General features: G+C 38.4%; 1 protein-coding gene across 2 annotated transcripts; it reads right to left on the reverse strand.

The window, feature by feature from the left end:
- msantd2 (Myb/SANT DNA binding domain containing 2) lies at positions 1-11,564 on the reverse strand (the record flags this gene model as incomplete). Of its 2 annotated transcripts, XM_079804400.1 has the most annotated exons (4): positions 1-865; positions 946-1,009; positions 6,802-7,057; positions 11,094-11,564. In XM_079804400.1, 4 exons carry the CDS (start codon positions 11,532-11,534, stop codon positions 1-3), a joined length of 1,626 nt encoding a protein of 541 aa, XP_079660526.1. The 2 variants fall into 2 exon arrangements, with proteins under 2 accessions (XP_079660526.1, XP_079660525.1); XM_079804399.1 differs by lacking the exon at positions 946-1,009 and having other exon boundaries at positions 1-905; positions 6,781-7,057; positions 11,094-11,534.
- Between the last annotated feature and the right edge of the window lie 12,131 nt (positions 11,565-23,695).

Consider the following 23,695-nt stretch of genomic DNA (forward strand, 5'->3'; position numbering starts at 1 on the left):
CTACAGTGGGTCCTTCTTGTTGAACTTTAACAAATAGCCGATCGCAGTCTCCAAACATTCCACTAAAGATCCGGCGGAGAGAAAGTCCAGCTCCACCTCGATAAACTTAATGTAGATGTGGGATCCGGAGAGGGCGCTCTCCCTGGCCTGGCCGGTGCAGTTGTCCAGCAGGAACCTGGTTATGGCCGAAGGTTCCCCTCGGCCGTAGTGTTTGCCTGAAGTCTGAAAGTGCTGGAACAGGCATTGCTGTAGCGTCCTCTCCTCTGCAATGCCGAGGTAACAGTAAGTGACTTTGGCTGACGTCCTCTTGTCCTTCTCTATGCTTTCGCAATGGTCCGTCTCCTCGTCTTCCTGTGAGGATGAGGACTTGTCCTCCGTGCTGGACGAATCGGACCCGCCGGTCTCCTCGTAGCCAATGGCGTACAGGCCGTATGTTTTGGGGATGCCCCCCGGGAGGAGGTACTGCGAGCCGTTGCTGCATCCGGCCGCTCTGGTCTGTGCGATCGGGATCCAGTCCACCTCCATGTGTAGCTCCAAACAGCGAGCTTCGCTAATGGTGATGTCGAGGAATTTATAATACACGTTTTTCCAGTTCATCTTCTGCACCTTGGTCATGATGACCCTGCCCTCGGCCTTCTCGGGGTTGAAGTATTCCCGTAGTCGTTTTCCCAGAGGGACCTGCGAGCTGATCTCCGCGTAGTGGTAGCGGATCTCCTCTCGCCACCGCGTGTTGTAGCCCACTCCGAAGATGGCCAGCTTATTGGACAGGTGGAGGCGGGAGAAGTCCGTCCATGTCTGGAAGTGCTCCCATTTGACCTCTACCGACTCGAGGATGCGCATCACGTTCTGCATCACTTCCTGTCGTCTGGAGGAAGCGTACGGAGAGGAGGCAGTGAGAAGAAATACTGGAACATATTGGGAAAGAAAACACTGGTTCAAACTTACTGAGTTTGCCTAGACGGCTCCAGTCGTATCTGAAGAACTCTGGTTTTTGGAAGCTGGTTGTCCTCTGTGAAAATCAAGATTAGATATGATATTAGAAATACATTTTTGCGGCATCAGATTTTCAGATTAAAAGGCACAATATGTCATTTTTCGCCGCTTGAGGTCGCTTAATCAAAACAAAGGTGTAGCTTGATTTCGCAGAGCTTTTATTCTGCCAATCAAGCGCTTCCGCTTCTTCCACTCGTGTGTGTGTGTGTGTGTGGTAACGCTGCACTGTTTTATCATATTACACACATTTGAGTGTGTTAAAGTTATGTTATAATGTAAGGTGACCAGATTTCTGAAATGGAAACCGGGGACATTTCCCATTTGAGTGGTCAAAATATCACTAAAAATCACATTTGTTATTATCTATTAATTAAAAATCGGGGACAATATATTTTTGATTTTTTTTTTTTTTTGTCTTTGTTGTTGTGGGCTCCCTATATTATTATTAACATTAATAATTATTATGATTTAGTTTGATTATTACGATTTTTGGTCTGGTTTTAATACAATTCACAGCACACGCAAAAAAACAAAACAATCAAACAATGAAAACAGTTAGCAACCATTGTAAATCATAAGCCGTTTAAAACAATATTATTTCGTGACTTAACAAAAACGCATTACAAAAATAAAACATAAATATATGATGAATAAAACTATTTAACAAATATACGTAATTATATTTAATTTATTTAAGTTTATACTGTATACATGACTTTTTTTTACTTCAAATGTTTTGTTACGTTTGTGCTTGAAATTTACTCTTACTATATTTAATTGGTCTTGTTATTTTGCATTTTAGGCTTATTTTAAGCATGTGTTTGAGTATGTATATTCTGCACATGTATTTGTTGCAAGTGTAATTGTTTAGGTTTTTTTATAGTTCAGATGTGTGGTAATCGCTTTGTGTCTGCGGAAATGTTGGGGACTGAACAATCCCGCACTCTGTTGAGGCTCTGTTATAAAGCACATGTGAACAGTATTACTTTAATGTAACATGAATAGTTAGTGTGTTACTACCTTGAAAGCGATAACGATGTTTGGTTTGATATTTGACGATAATGGCGCTCTGCTCTTGGTTACGTTCTTCATGAAGTAGTAGCGGCGCGCGCGCCCAAGTAGAGTCAGCGTAGCTCACAGCGCCATCTGCTGGTGAAAATAATCACTACACGATTGCTCCTATAATCAGCAGCTGCTGTATGTTGATTGGGCACGCAATATATCTGCGGGTTGGACATTTCCGAGGACAGATCCAGAAGGGGACAGAACACCAAAAAAAGGAAATCAGGAAATCGTAACAGTAATGATTCAATCAGTCATGTGGCAGGATAGACCAAAGTCTGAACACCTCACAGCCCTCGTGACTTGTCTAATCAAATCATACTTAAACAAAGGGCCTGTGTGTTACGCTGATTAGATCCGAACCGCATCATGTAGCCGCAAGAGATTGGAGAGTGGAACTCTTTGGGCGTCGGCCTTCCCCTCTATAAAAACTGGAACCGACCGTCAGCTCTTTGCATTCTCGCCACCACAAGGAACGGACCTCTTGGCCTTTAGCCATGGAGGGGAAGACCATCCCTGGTCTTCCCAACCCTGAGAGAAGGCCTCCCCGCACAGAGAGAGAAACCGGCAGACTTCTGGAGTGACTTTCCTAAACTTCAAAGAAGTTCACCTGGGACTCACAAATCCTTAGCGAACTTCCCCGACGATTCGAACTCAGACACTTACACGAGAAGCCGTAGTAATGCAAGTATTCTATTTCACAATCAAACTGCTTGAAAAAGGGTGTCTGAATTATGAATTTATATGAATTTCTTGTGGGCTCTTGCGAAAAGACTGAAGCTGTCTCTCTCTCTCTCTCTGTCTCTCTCTCTCTCTCTCTCTCTCTCTTGTTAATTCTTCTTCCCTTTTTATTATTCGTAAAGTTTCATGTTTCCTTGTTTGTACCATATTGTTTGTTTTCTCCTACATATATATGCATATTTCCCCGTATGAATCGTAGCTTTGTAAACTGTAGTTGTTTTATTAAAACCCAATAATTGCATTACATTGAATCCGTATTGTTTTGCTCACAAATCTCGAAGTCACTGAAGCGTAAGATCTAAGCTACCCATTTAAGCTTGATTTTCTTGTATTACTCCTTCAGTGATACAAATGGTACAAACATAAGAGATATTATTTGTCCTGATCAAACAGATCAATGTTTCTTAAGGTTTGTAAGATTGATAATTGATGAAGAAATCAATTTGGATAAAGGTTACTTTTAAATGATTAAAGGTTCCGTTATACGTAAATTTTGTCTGTACAACAAGCAAATAATATTCATAGACTCATGAATATTCATACCATTTGAGTTAATTATTCCCCAAAACTCATTGTTGCTACACGCGGGTTATGTCATTGATAGGCGACGCACAGTCCATGTCCTGGTTAAAATCGCTTATTTCTCTGGATTTAAACATTCTTGGAAAAACATTTGGGATAATGCAAGTACACAAGTCAACAAAATATATAACATCGTTCTTGTGTTTTTTTTATTATATTATATCCTCCTGGGACCCACGAATAGACTTTTGTCCACTGTAGTGGACGTTATATTTTAGTGAATTTCTCTGACATCATACATGTCACATGTCTCAGTCTGGATGTCCTGTACAGAGCACATTCGGGGCTTTGCAGAGATACCAAATGTTTGGAGGTTTCACCAGGACAACAACAACTTCTTGGTCTTTAAAAATGGCTGACATTAATGTTTAGCACTCTTGTGGAAATATGATCATATTTATTAATTATAATTCGGATATCGGATTAATTTTCAAATTGTTTGTTATAAATCAACATCTCAGGAAAATGTTATGGGGTTTCTGATCAAAATATGGTTTCATAAATGTCCACTGTAGAGACGCCAGGACTTAAATCATGTTTATCAGGAATTTTGGAGACATAAGTGAATAGGGAAAGAAATTACATATCAATATTCCTATGAAATATTAGATATTATTATGAAAATGTTGCCAATTACTCCCATTATTACACTTCTATTTTCATTACAAGTTGAACCAAGAACACATTAATATGCAAATTAGATGCAGTGTATAGATGCATTGTATTGAATGGGAAAATCCAAGTATGGCCAGTTTACCCTCATATTGCATAAAGTAAAATGGTACATCAATGCATTCCGTTATATCTTTCATAACATAGTTCAGAATCATATTTAAACAAAGTTTGTTTAAAAAAAATCCTGAAACCTAAAAATGTATTGGTGAATTAAAAATAAATCCCATTGTTTTTGCCTATATACATGCAATTTCATGTCATTTTATTTTTTAAACAACTTAGTTGGTGTCAACTACAGAGGACATATCATAACATTTGAATAAAATATAATTTTTCAAAAATGTTTTTTTTTTCTTCCATTTGTTTCTTATGCTCTAAACAATGTAATGACAATGAAAAATACTAAATTCAAAACACTTTTTTTTCTGGGTCCCAGGAGGTTAATCCAAAAGTCTTACATATTGTGCCTTTAAAGTTGCAGATTTTCACAGATTGTGGTTGATAAATGCCCAAATGCCATACTAGAAAAATGAAAAATGTCCAAAATATGTTCATTCATTTTACACATTCATATATGAATAAATATGTAATATTGCTAATAAATGTTGTTATTGATTTGGAGTCGGTAAGGAATTTGAAAGAAGTGTATTGCATTTATATGATCAAAAATACAGTACTTTAGTCAAATATTATTGCAATTTAAAATAATATGTATTTTTTTTAATGTAATTTATTGTTGAGATGGCAATCATTACTCTAGTCTTCAGTCACATGATCCTTCAGAAATCATGTTGATTTGGTACTCAAGACACATTTCCTATTATCAATGTTTTTGTGGAAAACATGATTTTTTTTTTAGGATTATTTGATGATTAGAGTTCAAAAGAATAGCATTAATTATATTTTTGTCTTGAGTATCACTTTTGATCAATTTAATGTGTACTTTCTGAATAAAAATATGAATTATTTTGGTGAAACTTTACAATAAGATTAATTTAATAAACATTAGTTAATGTATTGACTAACATGCACTAACCACGAGCAATACATTAGTTAATGTATTTGTTCATCTTTGTTAACGTTAGTTATTAAAAATACAGCCGTTCATTGTTTGTCCATGTTAGTTCACAGTAGGGCTGCAACGACGCGTCGACGTCGTCGATGACGTCGACTACGAAAATACGTCGACGTGCGTGAAATGCGTCGACGCGTCGGCGGCACATTATTTACGTTCTAGAATGGAACAGAAGATCTAGAATAATGGCAGCTTCTGCTCCCGGGCATAGTGAAAATGATCATTTATCATATAAAGCCAGACCGCGACATTCAAAAGTGTGGCAGTACTTTAAACAGAAGCCGAATAAAACTGTGCTTTGTTCACTCTGTAACGGCGGTTTCACACTGCGCGCGGTGGCAGAGCAGAAGCTGTGCGCGTGGAGAGCGGGAGCTTTCACACTGCAGTCAGTGTTGCCAAGACCGTTTTTTTCCGCGGAATTGGGCTACTTCTACACTGTTGCCGCGGGCTGTGTCTCATGTCCGCGGGTTGAAGCAAAAAAACACACATATTTAACCCCCCGAACGCGATGTTTACCAGAGAACCTCCCCGATACGCGATTGGGCTTGTTTTGGGCTAGTTTTGAGCAGGTTTTGAGTAACGATTGGGTGGGGTTTGTTGTGTAAACCTGGCAACCCTGCTGCCAGTGTTCTCTCGCGCAGCTGAACCGTGGCGCGTGTATTGCAACAGACGGTCACATTTTCCGGTGTTCTTCTCTGACCCCAGTACGTCTCGTGCTTTTATTTATTATGGGCTGCATATATCTGCTGTTAATGCGACCTGGTTCCGCTCTGTCCCAAACACATATGCATAATAACTTGTTGTATATAGGTAGTTTACATGATTAACGTAACATTAAAGTTAAGATATGCCTCTAGCTTTAATCATTTAAATATGTCTTTGAAGTTTGGGCAAAAACTTCTGGCAGCTTTAGTCGTTGTTTATGCACATGTATCTTCAAAATAGACGACTAGTTATACATTAACACTATGCTGGAAGCTCCTGTATGTGAACCTTTTGCAGATAAATACAAGTGCATTTTCGTTTACTATTGACACAAATCAATAAGTAAATCATACTCAACTACTATAGTAAACAACTTTTCATAATTAGGCCTACTCTGTATACATTTTATGATGAATAGTATCATTATATATTATGTTTAAAAAGCTTCTTTTGTTCATATATTTCATTATAAAATGGCATACTATGTACACTACCCTTCCTGAACTACAATTAATATTGTCATCATTCATTGATTTCATGTTAAAATAATATACAAATTCACTACCCTCTTTTAAATACAATAATCAGTAAAAAAGAATAATAAGATTAATCTGGAAAAATAATTGTTAGATTAGTCGACTAATCGAAAAAATAATCGTTAGATTAGTCGACAGAAAAAATAATCGTTAGTTGCAGCTCTAGTTCACAGTGCATTAACTAATGTTAACAAGATTTTAATAAAGTATTAGTAAATGTTACCATTATTTACTAATTGTTTTAAAACAAAACTTTTGAACAGTAATGCATGAATGTGTCATTATTAAATGATCTGGAATTATCTGAATTCCTTGAGGCGCAGAAATCAAGTAGGACTCTTGTGGCTTGTCTTTTGTTCTCCTTTTTAAAGACAGAGGCTATTACAGTTGTGACTTTAACCTTATTTACACTGCAAAGAGGATTGCTTTCACCTGTCTCTATGTCTCCCTCATTAAAGGCAGCAGAAAGGTCCTGATTGCACCAGTCTTCCTGAGAGTAGTCCTCCATAGTGCTGCCGTCTGACTCCATCTCCTGGTAGAGGCCGCTGCTGTTGATCAGCACAGGCTGACAGCTTTGGGAATCCCAGCCGCCCTGTCCGAACACCTTCTCCAGCTGCTCGATGGAGTAACTGCTCTTCCTCTTCCCAATGCCGTGCTCCTTCACTCGGCTATAACACCTTCTCAGCGTCTGCAGAGGACCACAGCGATCAGCATCATGTGGAACACAGCCTTTGAGTCAGTTCTGAGAAATAGATTGCTCCTTATACACCGTGAACAACTTTCTTAGTACTTACACGCTCAAGCAACTGCAACAGTAAGGCGCAGACATTTCAAAATAAGAGTCAATAGGTACGTTTACATGGAGCACTGTAATCGGTTTAAAAGTCCAATCCGAATAAAAATGCTCCATATAAACACCTCAATCGGAATAAAAATGGCCAAACCGAATGAAATTGTAATCGGTTTGAGAGGGGTTGGATAAACCTTTTCATGAACCGATCAAACGAAAAATTCCACCATGTAAACGACCTGATCCGATTACTTTGAGTGCACGTCTTTCTGTGACGTGATATACAGCGCGCGCCTCCTCAACTGAAGAGCACGCGCTCACACCAGGCTAATGTTGACAAGAGAGGAAAGTTCATTTTTCTGAGGTATTAGGCTACATTTTTATTTCGTAACATGTTATGATCATGATGTTGGAATAATGACACAGACATAGCCTGGCTACAGCATCTCATCTTTACAGCGTTTGTCCTAGGCTTTAACTGCGCCTGACAGAATAATTTATTTTTCTGAGGTGATTCTTAAGGCCCGGGTATACTTCACTTACCGCGCCCGGACGCGTCACGCGCGCAGCCCTGTCCGCGCGTCTTTCAAAGTATACTACACAACGGATGCGCGCGGAGGATCGCGTTCGACACATGCGCAGTAAAAAAGTGTCTATGCTCCACCAGACATCGGAGGGCAGCACTGAGTCCTGTCATCAACGGGACATTCGCTGGGCATGATCGGAGAAGAACTGTAGTGGATCCACCATTGCAACATAGTTTGGAAGAAACACTGAAGAATCAAAAATTCTCTTTTTTTTTTCAAGCGTGTTGTTTTTAAACCGGTCTTTGCACACTCTTCTTCGACGGCTGAACACTGTGCTCAATACTGTGTGTATTGCCACCTAGTGGACTCTTCTGTACTGCTGGCGCATGCGCTGTTGCACGCGGACCGTCCGCGCGGTCACAAAATTTGGGCTGCGCGCGGACGGGGTGTGCGGCCGGCCGCGAGCCCTCCGAGTGACGAAAATTACGTCATGCGGGCGGTGCACGAACGCGGACGGCCGAAGTATACCCGGGCCTTTACACTTTACGACAAATAATAAATAGCTTTTATAAAACTATAAGTCCTGGTGGCCGTTGAGAGCTGCCATTTCAACGGGGAACATTCAAGCTGCTCTCTGTTTCTCGTTAGTTAAGTTAGCTATAAAAATAAAAAAAATTCAACAACTGCTTCAAATTGGTTAAGTAACCCACAGTCTACTTTAATTACTTTTGTTAATATTTATACCTTTGTGATTATGGTATCGTTCCTTAATCATCTGAATTATAAATGTTTAGTACTAGTAATGATGCGGAGCACGTCTTGAATGCTTCATTCATGTTTCACCGTATATCCTATGTTTTTATTAATAATTTGAGTGCATTTTATTGTTCATTTTGTGTTTTTCAAAATAAATGAATTGAATTCATTTTTGATTCCGCATTCATCATTCACAGCTGTTGAAATAGCCATTGTGCATAAATTAGGTTAAACTACTGCATGTCCGGCCACAGAAAAATAAATAAATATAAAAATTACCAACACAGAACAGTACGTAACGAATCTGAGGCGGCAGACAAACTGTGTGTGCATGTCACAAAATGATTCCTACAGAAAGTCAGCAGATGTAAACACCAGATCGGTTTAGATAACGTCTCATGTAAACAGTCCACCGAATCTTTCAATCGGAATGATTTTAATCGGAAAGACAAAAAAGTGCGCATGTAAACGTGGCTACTGTGTATTTCGAGCTTGTTTATAATTAAAAGTCACGCATTATATGTTCATTTTTGGTTACACAATAAACTGTATTTAATTTAATTCCCATTTAATTCATAGTCAGGAGGAAAGACCAGTATTTGACGCATATTCAATAAAGTATCATGGTTATAATAGTTAATTAAAACCATTAAAAAAAAATTAATTACTTGAAATGTTAACTGAAATTTAAAAAAATAATAAACAAACTTATTTGAAGCTTAAGCTTATATGGCCTACTAACTAAAACAGAAATACAAAGTTATAACAACTATATAGATGTTTTTAAAAAACAAACAAAAAAAATGAATTATTTCGTGTATGTTTAATGTCAAAAACAAAATGATGTCAAAATGTCAGTTCAAGTGACAGTCGGTTATGTAATGCTTAAATGCGTAATGTATTAAAATTGAACTAAACTCATTAGATTTTAGGAGACTAAATATACTGTCGATTTAGTTGACTAAAACTAGAGTAAAACTAAAAACAATTCAGGTGACTAAAATATGACTAAAACTAAATGGCATTCTAGTCAAAAGACTATGACTAAAACTAAATCAAAATATGCTGTCAAAATTAACACTGTTGTGAGTAAAGATAAAGGATGGAGCGAGATTAGTTTGACAAGCGTTTATGTTCCATCAGTCATTGACGCTAGCGCTGGGCTAACGTATGCGCTGTTATTGAGACAGTTCCCACATGTGCACCGCAATAAATCAGAAACACACACACGGGTTTGTTGATGGACACACACTTGTTAATGCGGATGGTGAGGAATTACAGCTGCAGCATCTCATAATGAAGCTCAAGATGAGCAGCGTATGAGAAACTCCTGCTCGAGTCGTGCTTGTGATGGAGGTTGGGGTTGAATAACTAGTTCTTCAATGTTTCATCATCGGACTCGCGCTCGGATTGATGTGGTCAAATCGACGTCATCGTTACTGTCTTTACAGTGTGTGTGCAATCGCTGAGCTTTAGGAAGCCTCCGGAGCTGAAGTTCAGTTATGGTAATGAGCTGTACGCGGTAGACCAATCACAACACACTGGGCCGTCTGGCCAATCAGAGCAGAGTAGCTCACAGAAAGGAGGGATTTAGAGAGACTGATTCATCCGTCAATAGAGACACGCGTCATAATCTGAAGGCCACGCCCACCGGGGGGAAAACAATCGAACGCTCTCCATTGACTTTGCATTGCATGAAGTGCCTCATTGTCATTTCGGACTTATAGCAAAAAACAGAACAATGTCTAAAAGCGGATATGTGACAAAGTGTACAGCAAACAAGCTAAACAAAACCCACAACCAAAAACCCAGAAGTTTTTATAAGCCGTTGACCCAAAAATCAAGCGTTTAAGGGAAAAAAAGTGGATACAGGCCATTACAAGTACAAGTGCGACACGTTATATTACACTGAGAACTACACCGACTACAGGGGAACGTAATCAGAGACAGGAAATATAATATATTAACCTGACATTTGGATATTTGACTTAACAGTGACAAAATGTTTACTGCACACATACGCATACTGAGTGTCAGGATCCCAAAATGTACCCATTCTTCTGCTGAAGCGTCACGTTTTACTGCCTTTCTCCACTTTTGTCTCCTTAAACTCTCGTTTTTTTTGGGTCGACAGCTTATAAAAACGTATTTCTGTGTGTTTTAGCTTGTTTGCTGTACACTTTGTCACATAGCTGCTTTGTTCTGTTTTTTGTTATAATTTATAAGATGATGTGCAATGTGTATTATGAGAAAATTAATGTGTTTTTGAGCTTTGATGCATGTAAACCTGTTATAGGAGACGCCAAAACACAATTAAAAGCCTTTAAAATAGCATAATAGGGGCACTTTAAGCAGGCGGGTACAGACAATGAAGCGTTTGTGTTAATATGTGAAAATGATAAAAACCAATGTCCAATAATCACTGCCATTTGTTTTGTTCGACCAAAGCTCTGTGGAGCAGATACTCTGCCATAACCATGACAACGCCATGTTCACAACTGACAGCCATCGGTCTAATAACCCTGAGACAGACAGATCTACAGATCTACAGTGTTTTCATTATGACAGCTTCACCAAACCCTCTGTAAAACATAACAACACGTCGCTGAGCTTATCCGAGTGACAGCCATGCGTTTCGAGGTGTCATTTACCTTCATCCTCTCTCGACACTGGGATGGGGTTCTTTCATAGCCCAGCTCTGACAGCGCTCTGGACACCCGCTCGTACATCGCCGGCCCCGGCGCCTTGCCAGAAAACACCGTCCCGGCCACCTCCAGCTGCTGCATCCGCGCCTCCGCCAGCCTCTCGTTGCCCCACACGGCGATCAGCGCGTTTGTTTCGGACGGTGTCCACGACATGCCTCGGCAAGCGGTGAAGCTGTTAGAGGCAGAGGCCGATCCACTTCGGCCTGCGCCCCCGGACAGCGAAGCCCCGACGTTCAGAGGAGAGAATCTGTTAGGGGTGGAGGGGTTGGAATGGTATTGGTTGCTGTCACTCAGATCCTCGGATTCTGGGGAAGGAACCTCGGTTTTGGGAATCTTCAGAGGCACCGATATATCAGGAGAGCGCTCGGCGTTACTGGGGGCCGCCATCTTGCCTCTGTTGCTAAGGGGAGGGGGCAGAGAGGAAGCGCGCACGCGCGCTCACTCCAAGCGAGTTTGACAGTTGACAGCGTTCTCATGTTCTCTCTTGCCAAATAGTATTAATTACATTATATCTAATAATATTACATACAAATATTATAGGTAATTATTATAAAATGTGATAATTATATATAGACAGTTTAGAGTTGCATTAATGTTACTGTTTTCAAGTATTATAATAATGTGAAATAGGTATATATTAAAGGGTTCACCCAAAAATGAAACTTCTGTCATTAATTCCTCGCCCTCATGTCGTTCCCAACCCGTAAGACATTCAGAACACAAATTAAGATATTTTTTATTCGAGCTTAAAGGGTAACTAAACCCTAAACCAACTTTTTTTTTTGTTAAGACTTGACTGTATGTCACCAGACACGTCACTGTATATAAAAAGATTGTCCGTAGTCTTAATTGTTGAAAAGAAACATTTATCTTAAGGGGAATTTCAATCTTGTGTCTGACATTTAATTACACATTTTAAATAGCAAATTCTGATAATCAGAACATAATAAATCAGAACATAAAGAACCTGCAAATGATGGTAATGAAATTACGAGCAGGTGATGTTGGATTTACGTTGCCAGTAAATCATGGAATTACCAATATATTACGAATCTAGTACGTATCTGGGACATCCTTGGTTATCTAATAACGTTAGGAGATCGTACTGGCGGCGTTGTGTGTTGGTAATTTGATGGTAATGATTTTACAGGCATGCAACGTTGTAGTTACGTTGTCAGGGAGTCATAAAATTACCAAAATATTACATGTACGTAATCTTGTAACGTTCAGAGATCGTACTGAAAACATTGTGAGAAGGTCATTTTATTACAGGCATGTGACGTCGAGACTACGTTGTCTGTTGGTAAGTCATGAAATTACCAAAAAGTACGAATAAATGACATGTGTTAGCTGGGTTTCTGACCTCACATAGACTGCAATTACGTTATTACCACTTTCAAGGTCCAGAAAGGCAGTAAAGACATTGTTAAAATAGTCCATGTGACTACAGCGGTTCTACCTTAATGTTATGAAAACACAATAATAATTACTGTGTGCAGAAAGAATAAAATAAATAAAAATAATGACTTTATTCAACTATTTCTTCTCTTCCATGTCAGTCTCTATGCCGTTCATTGGCTCACATGAACAGCACCGGCCAATAGTGAGCCGGCATTCTGACGCAGAACCCGGAAGCGCTGAAACAGTGTAGGAGACTGACATGGAAGAGAAGAAATTGTTGAATAAAGTAATTTTTCTTGCACAAAAAGTAATCTCATCGCTTCATAACTTTAAGGTTGAACCACTGTAGTCACATGGACTATTTTAACCAGGGCCGGCTCTAGCTCTTTGGTTGCCCTAGGCGAGATTGAGCCCCCCCCATTTTAGAGTTAGATGCTAAATGTTCTCCTCTTATACATATTTGACATTGAAGGGCTGCATACAACATATTTGCCCACCGGCAACTATAGTTGCCACAGATTCAAATACGATTTTCAAGAAAAAATACAAAAACCTGGGGAAAATAAATGCAGAACATGCCATTCAGAAAAAATTGGGCACAAATGGGTTAAGTATTTATAAAAACTATACAAACAAAAATGCTCCTATAGTTACTCCAAGACTTAAAAAGCTAATTATGACTTAAATGATACACTCTAATAAATTGCACATACAAAAATTCTACAAAGAACGTTGGAGGATATTTAACTAATTATGACTCAAACTATGGATGAACAAACAAAAATGCTTTTATAGTCACTCCAACACTTAATCAAGAAAATTAAGACTTGAAGGATCAACTGCAATAAATTGTTCATACACAAATGCTAGAAAGAATGTTCAAGGATATTTACCAAATATTAACTCCATAAACTGTGCAAAAACTCTCTTAAGCACCTGTAAAGACACTTAAGCAAATTATGACCCATAAACTGGATTAACTGTACCCTCTACAAACAAAAGTGCTATTATGGATACACTGTAGCCTACTTACCACTACAAAATTTAAATATATAAGTTCTTGTAGCTCTATCCCTATCTTAAATAATAAAAGATGAACAGTTGTTTCTGGAATTTCTATTCACCTTCAAAATTGACGCAGCATTAAAATTTGGCTCGTCTGGATTTCCTTATTGTCAGTGAAATGCGTAGTAATATGTAGATAACTAGCTAGCTAGTGATAGCTTAGTGACAGCAATAAAACGTCCAATGCCGTCCAATATTATTAGTTGATAATATCGATAATACGAAGTAAATTTACTTAGTTTGACACCTTTATGGCTGAGATGAGAAGACTTACCTCTATACTGGGCTTTCTTTTGATCGTCTGCCTTTCTCTTTTTCCGTCCCTGTGCACTCGAGGGTTTAACGTTAGACCGCTTCATTTTTGAAGAACGCGCCATTGATGAGCTCTTGCCTGACCTAACGCCTGAACGCCTGTGCTCGACAATACTCACTATCAATTCAATCTAATAATCAGGTTAAGTAATTAAACGTGCGGCTGAGGGGGCGCCCAAGGATGATCATGTTTAATAAACAGTATGTTTTATTTCGCTTGTTTTAATTCTATGCTTAATGGGAAGTAAGTTTAAGGGCGCCACTAGAGGGCGCCTGGCTGCGCCCCAAACACATTTGTCGCCCTAGGCAACCGCCTAGCTCGCCTATAGCAAACGCCGGCCCTGATTTTAACGATGTCTTTACTTCCTTTCTGGGCCTTGAAAGGGGTAATAAAGTATATGTGGGGTCAGAAAGCTCTCAGATTTCATCAAAAATATCTTCATTTGTGTTCTGAAGATGAACGAAGGTTTTACAGGTTTGGAACGACATGAGGGTGAGTAATTAATGACAGAGTTTTCATTTTTGGGTGAACTAAGCTTGTAAATACTGCAGAGTTGCCAACTTTTGAGATCAGGTTGGAGTGAGATTTTCTTTTCTTTTTTTTGGGGGGGGGGGGGGGTACTTAACCAATTACCGTACGATTATATCGATTTCAGTATCAATTCATAGCCTGCTGTACATATAAGATTATATCGTATATCGATTTCAGTATCAATTCATTGCCTGCTGTACATATAAGGAAATAAGGATATGTACGTTATTAACATTTTAAAATTTCCCATTTAAAGAAATCTAGTGTTTGATCATATCAAAATATTTATTAAAATGCAAAACTGCAATACTTTTTTGAGCAACTAGATTAGATACATGTATATTGATTAAAGAGCCATAAAGGCACCAGTGGGTAATGGCATTACAAATGGAAATTATTATATTTCAAGCCACAAAATGACTCTAATTTGCCTCTTTGAATAAGAATTCTCTAATTCAACCTTAATACTAATTGTAATATAAATAATCATAACTTCTTATGTGTGACGATTACTTAATTACTTGTTCGTATATTCTTTTGTTATTATTGTTGTCAGTGTATTTCTGTTAGTGTGTATAGTGTCCCTCAAACTGTTGAGGGTGTGTATGCATGTTTATCCTTGTTTTTGTTTTTTATCTGTGTAGGGACAATAGATGAAAATTAGCTGTGGTGCTAACTCTAGCATATTTACATTGTGTACTTGTACTGATGTTCATTAATATGCACTGTCCCTATTTAAATAAATAAATTCAAATTCAAAATAAGAAAAATATTAGAAGAAAATATTTTAAGTGGTCAGGACCATAATTATTGCACAGATAGTATTTAGTACCAAAATATCTCAAAATATTCAATTAATATTTTTGAACTAAAATATAGAACATTTATTCAATTGAAAAATAGTTAAGGTGTATGGTCACATTTGACCATCAATGTGTATGAGTGTATGAGGGCTAAATACAGGAAAAACATTAACATTAATGTTAACAATGTTGCATCTCCATCACTCTCTATAATAAAACGATCCTGTATGGTTGACGTAATAATCAATGCACAATATGCTGTACTGTTTACCAAAACTCGCTGCAAACACCTGAAGTGGTGATGTTGTGTTAGTGTATCAAGCCATTCAAATGCATTGACACAGCGCTAGAAGTATTGAGAGCTCCGTGAAGCACGTGACCGCGCGCGCGCCCGCGAGATGAGAGAGCATGTCGCATCTCCGTTTTTCAACACTCTGGCTTTAACTGTTATGCCATATTAGCGCCAAAACGCTATTTATTGTTTGAATTTCGCATTAAAACTTAAACAAATCTAAAAGCTTAGACTTTGTTTAATATCAAAAGCAGGTTTGGCAGTTTGGCGTGAGATTAAGTTGGGCAGCGTGAGAGCGTGAGACAGATTCTGAAAGCGTGAGTGTCACGCCATATGCGTGAAAGTTGGCAACCCTACTGTTGATACAGAAATATATACCCGCACTGGGACGCTTCTCCGTTTGTATCACTCCGCTGGACCAAGTTCGCGGCGTTCTTCCGCGGAGTGAAAGCCGCTTTGCCTGTTGCAATTAAGAACTGATTTTAAGAAAGCCTAAGGGTCAGTGTTTAATTTTCGAAACGGAAGCAATGCTGTGTGAATTTTAATTGCAGTATGGAGCATGTTTTTGAAGTTTAAGGCATGCATTTTGCTCCAAAATCACTCGCCTCGTGTTTCTCTCGTTTCATGAGCGGGACATGGAAAACCTGGACTGGATCTAGTGCGGAGGGATTACAGGATGCTCTGAGAAGGATAGGAAACTCTGTGGGTCCGTTCCAGTTATAGACTGACAGGCTTTCTATCCATGCCTTGCTGTTTGCCCATCAGAATGGTAAATTGGTAAGAATTGTTTATTTTTGGAAATAAATGAAAGAAATTAATACTTTTATTCAGCAAGAATGCATTCAATTGTTTAAAAGTGACAGTAAAGACATTTATAATGTTACAAAAGATTCTATTTCAAATAAATGCTGTTCTTTTGAACTTTTCAAATAATCCTGAAAAAAAAAATACACAACAGTTTTCAACATTGATAATAATTGTATGAGCCATATTCATTTTGTAATTTTGTCCTGTGCCACTGGGCTGTATGTGCTTTGTGGCACAGCTGATCTCAGGTCAGCCTGGGTAGGTCATTTAACCTGGAGGAAACTCAGACACAGGTGTTGCAGATTTGGGAAGCAAACAGTTTTCGACTGTGCCATGTTGTGTCTTGCCTCTGTAGTGAACAATAGGGTTTATTGTTTTGGTTATGTATTATGAGTTAAGATATTGCCACTGTATGATATATGGAGGAGAATAATTTTGCTAGATAAAAGTAATTACTGAACTCTACGTTGATTTACGTGAGACCGCATGGGCACACGTCCGAACTTAATCCACTAGCAACCAGTATTAGATTTCGTTTAGGACTTAGTCAATACAAAAATAATAAATGTTTCTTGAGCATCAAATCATCATATTAGAATGATTTCTGAAGGATCATGTGACACTGAAGACTGGAGTAATGATGATAAATTCAGCTTTGATCACAGGAATAAATTACATTTTACAATATATTTACATAGAAAACTTTTATAGTTAATTGTAAAAATATTTCACAATTTTACTGTATTTTTAATAACGTAAATGCAGCCTTGGTGAGCAGAAGAGACTTCTTTAAAAAACAAAGCAAAACGTAGTGAACTTGCGTCTCTGACTTGCCCAACTTGCCATACACTAACGGTCAAAAGTTTGAGAACAGTCAGATTTGTTAATGTTTTTAAAGAAGTTTCTTCTGCTCACCAAGGCTGCATTTATGTTATTAAAAATACAAAAAAATCTGTAATATTGTGAAATATTATTAAAATGTAAAATAACAGTTTTCTATGTGATCATCACATGATCCTTCAGAAATCATTCTAATACTATGATTGGATGCTCAAGAAACATATTTGATTATTATCAGTGTCGAATTATCAGTGTCGTTTTTAGGATTATTTGATGAATATAAAGTTCAAAAGAACAATATTTATCTGAAATAGAAAGCTTTTGTAACATTATACTACTGTTCAAAAGTTTTGGGTCGGTAAGTATTTTTTTGGGGGGAAAGAACTTAAAGAAATGAATACATTTATTCAGCAAGGATGCATTAAAATGATCAAGTAACAGTAAAGACATTTATAATGTTACAAAAGATTTATATTTCAGATAAATACTGTTCTTTTGAACTTTATATTCATCAAATAATCCTGAAAAAACAACCGTTTTCAACATTGATAATAATCATAAATGTTTCTTGAGCATCAAATCATCATATGAGAATGATTTCTGAAGGATCATGTGACACTGAAGACCGGAGGAATGATGATGATAAATTCAGCTTTGATCACAGAAATAAATTACATTTTACAATATATTCACATAGAAAACAGTTATATTAATTTATAATAATGTATATATATATATATATATATATATATATATATATATATATATATATATATATAAAACTATTATTAGTAACATTAACTATTATTATTATTATATTTTAAATATAAAAAATAATTACCCATTTTTGGTAAGCATATTTGATATTTTCCTCTGCTGCAATACATGTCTATTACATTTTCCACTACAGCACAAGGGAAAGTACCACATCTGACCACTAGGCGGGGTTGCTCTCGTTGCATTCTGCCATGTGTCTAAAAGAGTTTGTCAAAGTGGCAACAACATGCAATGGCAATGTGGTTTTATCCAGAAGGAATATAATGAGTAAACACGGCCAAATATGCATTCTGCCTGTGTCTCTATAAAAATAATGCTCTGTTATACATGCTTCACATAAAATAACAGCTTCGCAGGTCTCTTGTTTCTTTATGTCCTGTTTAATTCAGTGTAATGTAGTTATACAGAAGCCTATATCTGCTGTTTATGCATGAATCACTCCTTAAGTAATGATTTAATGATGCTGTCGAGTTATTAAAATCTTACATTTGTCATCCCATAGGGAATTCATCTTAACCCGAGCTGCAGCCTCACAGCTGCTCACATGATATAACAGGTCAGAGGTTATAGCCCGTCCTAAGAATATAGTGGACTGTCCTGACAGCATTTTCTGTCCACATCTGAGTGTTTTCTGACAACTTCATTGTGTTTGATGTCTGCTAAAGGTTAGATGTAGAGTCAGGAGACAGGGTAACCTTTAAAAAACCCAAAGATGACAAGATTGGGTCTTCTCTTGAGTTTCTTAATGCAAAGATGTTCACGTGCACATGACGACTGAACCTGAATACTAAGCTGCAGCTGCATACAATCTGATAAACATACCGGTTTGTTTTCCATATTACATAAAATATAAAGCGAATATTTGCTATTAATTAGGAGCAAACCCATGCGGATGATTCAATTGTGTATGAATTTAGCCCAAGGTGTTCGTTTCTCATCTTGATGCATTATAGAGAATCCCTCGACCATGATGAATATGAATAATAAAGACCCGTAAACCTCGCATTGTAAAATTGGCTTTGTACAACAACGCCGGACATTGTATTTGTGAATGCAAATCTAAAATGGGAATCTCTTAGCGTATGCATATTATACCCCACAGCCATGCATCGCCATACCTTCGGCTTAATGAGGGACTGGATATGTTTGCTCATGATCAGAAGCATGGCCTTCTGATTAGACTCGCTCTAGAGGCATTTCTAAACGTCTTGCCGACATTAAGAGGAGCACTTCTTAGTCAGATCACATAGTAACTCACGGCTTTGTGAAATCAAGCACTTTTTTTATCGTCGGCAAAGTCACGAAAGCCCTTTAAATGGCTGAATGTGAGAGAAATCGTAATGACCCTCTGACACATTAAGGGGCGTTGAGAAAGCGAAGATAATTACGATTATTATTTCATAATTTAGCATTTTAGCAAAGATGCTGGAAGCATTTAAGTGAATTTGTGTTGGGGAGATTGCTTTTAGGATTGGCAGGCAAAATTCCTTTGCATTTTATAAAGCCCAAAGTGCTTATTTGCATAATGTCTAATGGGCAGAGATATTTCCGAACAAAAATTCGCACATGCATTCACAGTCAATTAGAGCATTTTTTTAGCTAGTTTTGGAGGTGAGGATGTTTTCATAAACAACCTCTGCATGGCCGGATGGTTGCCAGGCAGCAATTTTGGATCTTCAGGGTGTCCGCGCTGACTGACCCCCTATGGGGTCACAGATGTGCCACTTGTCCAACAAAGCGTGCTCTGCCAAAAATTCCTTCTGCGATGCCCTTCCACACTTTCACCTATAAAAGTTTTGGGACACATGCACATGAACTTTAATGACATCCCATTCTTCATCCGTAGGGTTTAATATGGAGTCGGCTCACCCTTTGCAGCTCTAACAGCTTCAGCTCTTCTGGGAAGGCTTTCCTCAAGGTTTAGGAGTGTGTTTATGGGGATTCTTCTAGAAGTGCATTTGTGAGGCACTGATGTTGGACGAGAAGGCCTGGCTCTCAGTCTCCGCTCTAATTCATCCCAAAGCTGTTCTATCGGGTTGAGGTCAGGACTCAAGTTCCTCCACACCAAACTCGCTCATCCATGTCTTTATGGAGCGACGCTTTGTGCACTGGTCAGTAGAGTTGGGTACCATTCACATTTTAACCGGTATCGGTACTGGTACCCAACGGTACCTTTTTCCGGTACTTTAGGGATTTACATCAATAACTATAAATAACCTGTAAGTCATTTATAGAAGTGTTATTGACATTATGCCAGAGCTGCCCTCGTCTCTGTCTGCCATTGTCTATGATGTTTGTTTACTGTAATATTTACTAGATAGAAGGTACTTCAATTTAATTAATAAAAACAAGCATATTCTTTTTTTCTTTTTCTTTTCATTTCTATGAAAAGATTTCCCACAAATGATGTGCTGTGTATTTTATGGTAATCAAATGAAGACATAAGACATTAATTTAATTTATATTTTAATTTAATTAAACTTTTTTGTCAAACAAAGTGCTGCACAACTGAGCTTTATACGGTTAAAATTAAAACATTAAAACAGAAAAAAATATTTATTACTTAAAAAATAAAGTTTTGATTATTATTATTACATTTGTGTTAGTATTATTAATTGAGACGTATCTAAATTCTACTGTACAGTGATGTATTTGTCAAGATAAACCGGGCTTTTATTTTGACGGGTTGCCGTTCCTTTGAGTTTCTTTGTGTTTATGATATGACGGTAGTTATTCTCAAATGAAACGGTAAAATGCTCATAAAGTGACTCTCAGTGGCTCTGGAAATGACGTTCGTGCGATCATGTCCTCATATGAGATGACAGAGATGGAAAAATGCGACCGTCTTAGTGATAGTGAGCGCGATAGTGAGTGTGTGTGTGTGTGTGTGTGTGTGTGTGTGTGTGGTAAACCACGCTTCTACGGCATTCATTCGCACAGAGACACGCAGGATTCATATTTAAATAGTCTTTTTGCGGTTTAATATTCACAGACACTTGTCTATATCACCAGATGCGTTCTCAGGTACCGAAATTTGGTACCGATTGATTTAATGTGAATCGGTATTCGGTAGTACCAACGTAATTCGGTCGGTGCCCTTAAAGTACCGAGTTCGGTACCCAACCCTACTGGTCAGTCATGTTGGGACAGGAAGGGGCCGTCCCCAAACTGTTCCCACAAATTTGGGAGCATGTTCAAAATGTCTTGGTGAAGCATTAAGAGTTCCTTTCACTGGAACTAAGGTGCCAAGCCCAACCCCAAACCCTGAAAAACAACCCCACACCATAATCCCTCCACCAAACTTTACACTTGGCACAATGCAGTCAGGCAAGTCCCGTTCTCCTGGCAACCGCCAAACCCAGACTCGTCCATGGGATTGGTCACTCCAGAGAACACGTCTCCACTGCTCTAGAGTCCAGTGGTGGCGCGCTTTACCCCACTGCATCCCACACTTTGCATTGCACTTGGTGATGTAAGGCTTGGATGAGCTGCTCGACCATGGAAACCCATTCCATCCCTCCGTCTTGTTTACTCGGATGTGCGTCATTGCTTACGTTGCATGAGTGCCCACTACTGGAGGAACATTTGCAATGGACTGAACTGGAACGTCCTAAGCCCTTGATCACTTCGAATCCACTATGGAGTTGATTTATTATACATTTTTTTCCTTTACGAAATTGTTTAATGCAGCATTCTATATGTATATAAGTGGGTTGTTTTAAATGTTTTTAAAAATAATAAACATATCATAGTTGTTTGTGATTAAACACATAATTAAACGCGATATGCAGTGACGGCACAATCGTGTTGCATTGTGGTATATGAAGCTGCCTGAAGTGTACATATGAAGTAGACACGCTCCCTCAGTCAAAATCGAGGGAGCAAGGGTCTGTCCATATAAACTTCCCTTGAACGCACTTCAAAATGGCGGCGGGAGATTCCCCCGAGGGGAAGTGCTTAGGGAAGTTCGCAAGTGCGTGTCTAAAACTGGAGTGTAACGCAGCACTAGAAGCTTTTTACGCACTGTTTTTGAGCTCATCTGAAGGCCACAGAAGTTTGGAGGTCTGGAGCTCTTGACTCTGCAGAAAGTTGGCGACTTCTGTGACCCTCAGCATGTGCTGACCCCGCTCTGTGATTTTTCGTGGCTGAGTTGCTGTTGTTCCCAATCACTTCCACTTTGTTATAATCCCACTAACAGTTGAGCGTGGAATATTTAGTATTGAGGAAATGAATGGACTTATTGCACAGTTGTCCACTGATCACAGTACCACGCTTGAGTTCACTGAGCTCCTGAGAGCGGCCCATTCTTTCACAAATGTGTGTAGAAGCGTCTGCAGGCCTAGAGCTTGATTTATACACCTGTGGCCATGAAGTGATTGAACACCTAAACTCAATGATTTGGAGGGGCATCACAATACTTTTGTCAATTAAGGCCTGGTTTCACAAACAGGGTTTAGGCTAAACTAGGATTAGGCATTAGTTCAATTAGTACATTTAAGTAACTTTTATAAATGTGCCCTAGAAAAAAACATTACTGGTGTGTATCTTAAGACAAAACAATGGCACTGACATATTTTAAGATACATCAGTGCAAGTTTCTTTCAGTTAACACAACTCAAACATGCTTTTTAGTCTAGGACTAGCTTAAGCCTTGTCTGTGAAACTGGGGGATAGTGTACCAACCCTAAAAACCCAGAGCTTTCACTTGGCTTGACGAGAGTTGATTCGGATCTCCATTTCGTTCCACAATCCAGAAGTCTGCCAGTGATACTGATGGATGCTTGCCCTCTTTTTTGTGTGTGTGAGTGAGTCGTCAATGATGGGAGCTTTTTACACCCATCTTCAAATTCTGTTTCATCTCATCTCCCTCGACTGGCTTTAGATCAGATCATTATCACGGTGGTGTGAATGATCATTAGATTCACTCAGCGGCGCGGCTGATTGCCGCACCTGCAGACTCCAGTTCAGAGAAAAAGCACATTTTAGTTTGGAGGCTTTCATTATGAGGCAGCCTTCTTTTTTTTTCACCCGAAGCATCATGAAATCACACTGAAATACTAAAATATGTGCTTTTTTCCTCAGCCCTACATTTTGTGTTATATATGACATTAAAGGGAGCTGAATAGTTTTTGCACCAGTTTTTGATTCTTCAAACCATATTTGATTCTTGATTCTATGCCCCCCATTTTTGTTCTCTATAACTCCATAACTCTTTACGATCGATGTAAAGGATTATGTTGATTTTGGACTAATTTTAATCGTGAGAATTTGATGTAAATAATGATTTTCCACAATCGGAGAATGTTTCATGAAGTTTCGAGTGAAAGCATGACATAAATGCTGCATCCGTATATTATTTACATCTTGTCTTGCGGGGCTTCACGTACAAAAACTCACTCAAGTTTAGTCAAAGCCCCAAACAATTATGCTAGTTGTAATCTACTCCATGAGACCTTTCAAATGACATGACTACCTGAGCTGAACTATGATGCTTTTGACACATTGCAGTACATATTACAAAAATTATTTCATAAATTATGAAACATTTGTTTTCTATTTATCAGCAAATAACTCAGAACTACTTTGGAGTTAATCAAATTGGCTACATGCGTTGTTAAGTTCAGACTCTAAGCTGTTAAATGACACCTATTTTGTGTTGATCAAGGCAGTAGTTTTGAAAAATATGATAAATTTTTTCGTTGCTAGGTGGCGCCCGCGG

This window comes from Gobio gobio (genome assembly GCF_949357685.1).
Source record: "Gobio gobio genome assembly, chromosome: 22".
Classification (NCBI taxonomy): Eukaryota; Metazoa; Chordata; class Actinopteri; order Cypriniformes; family Gobionidae; genus Gobio; species Gobio gobio.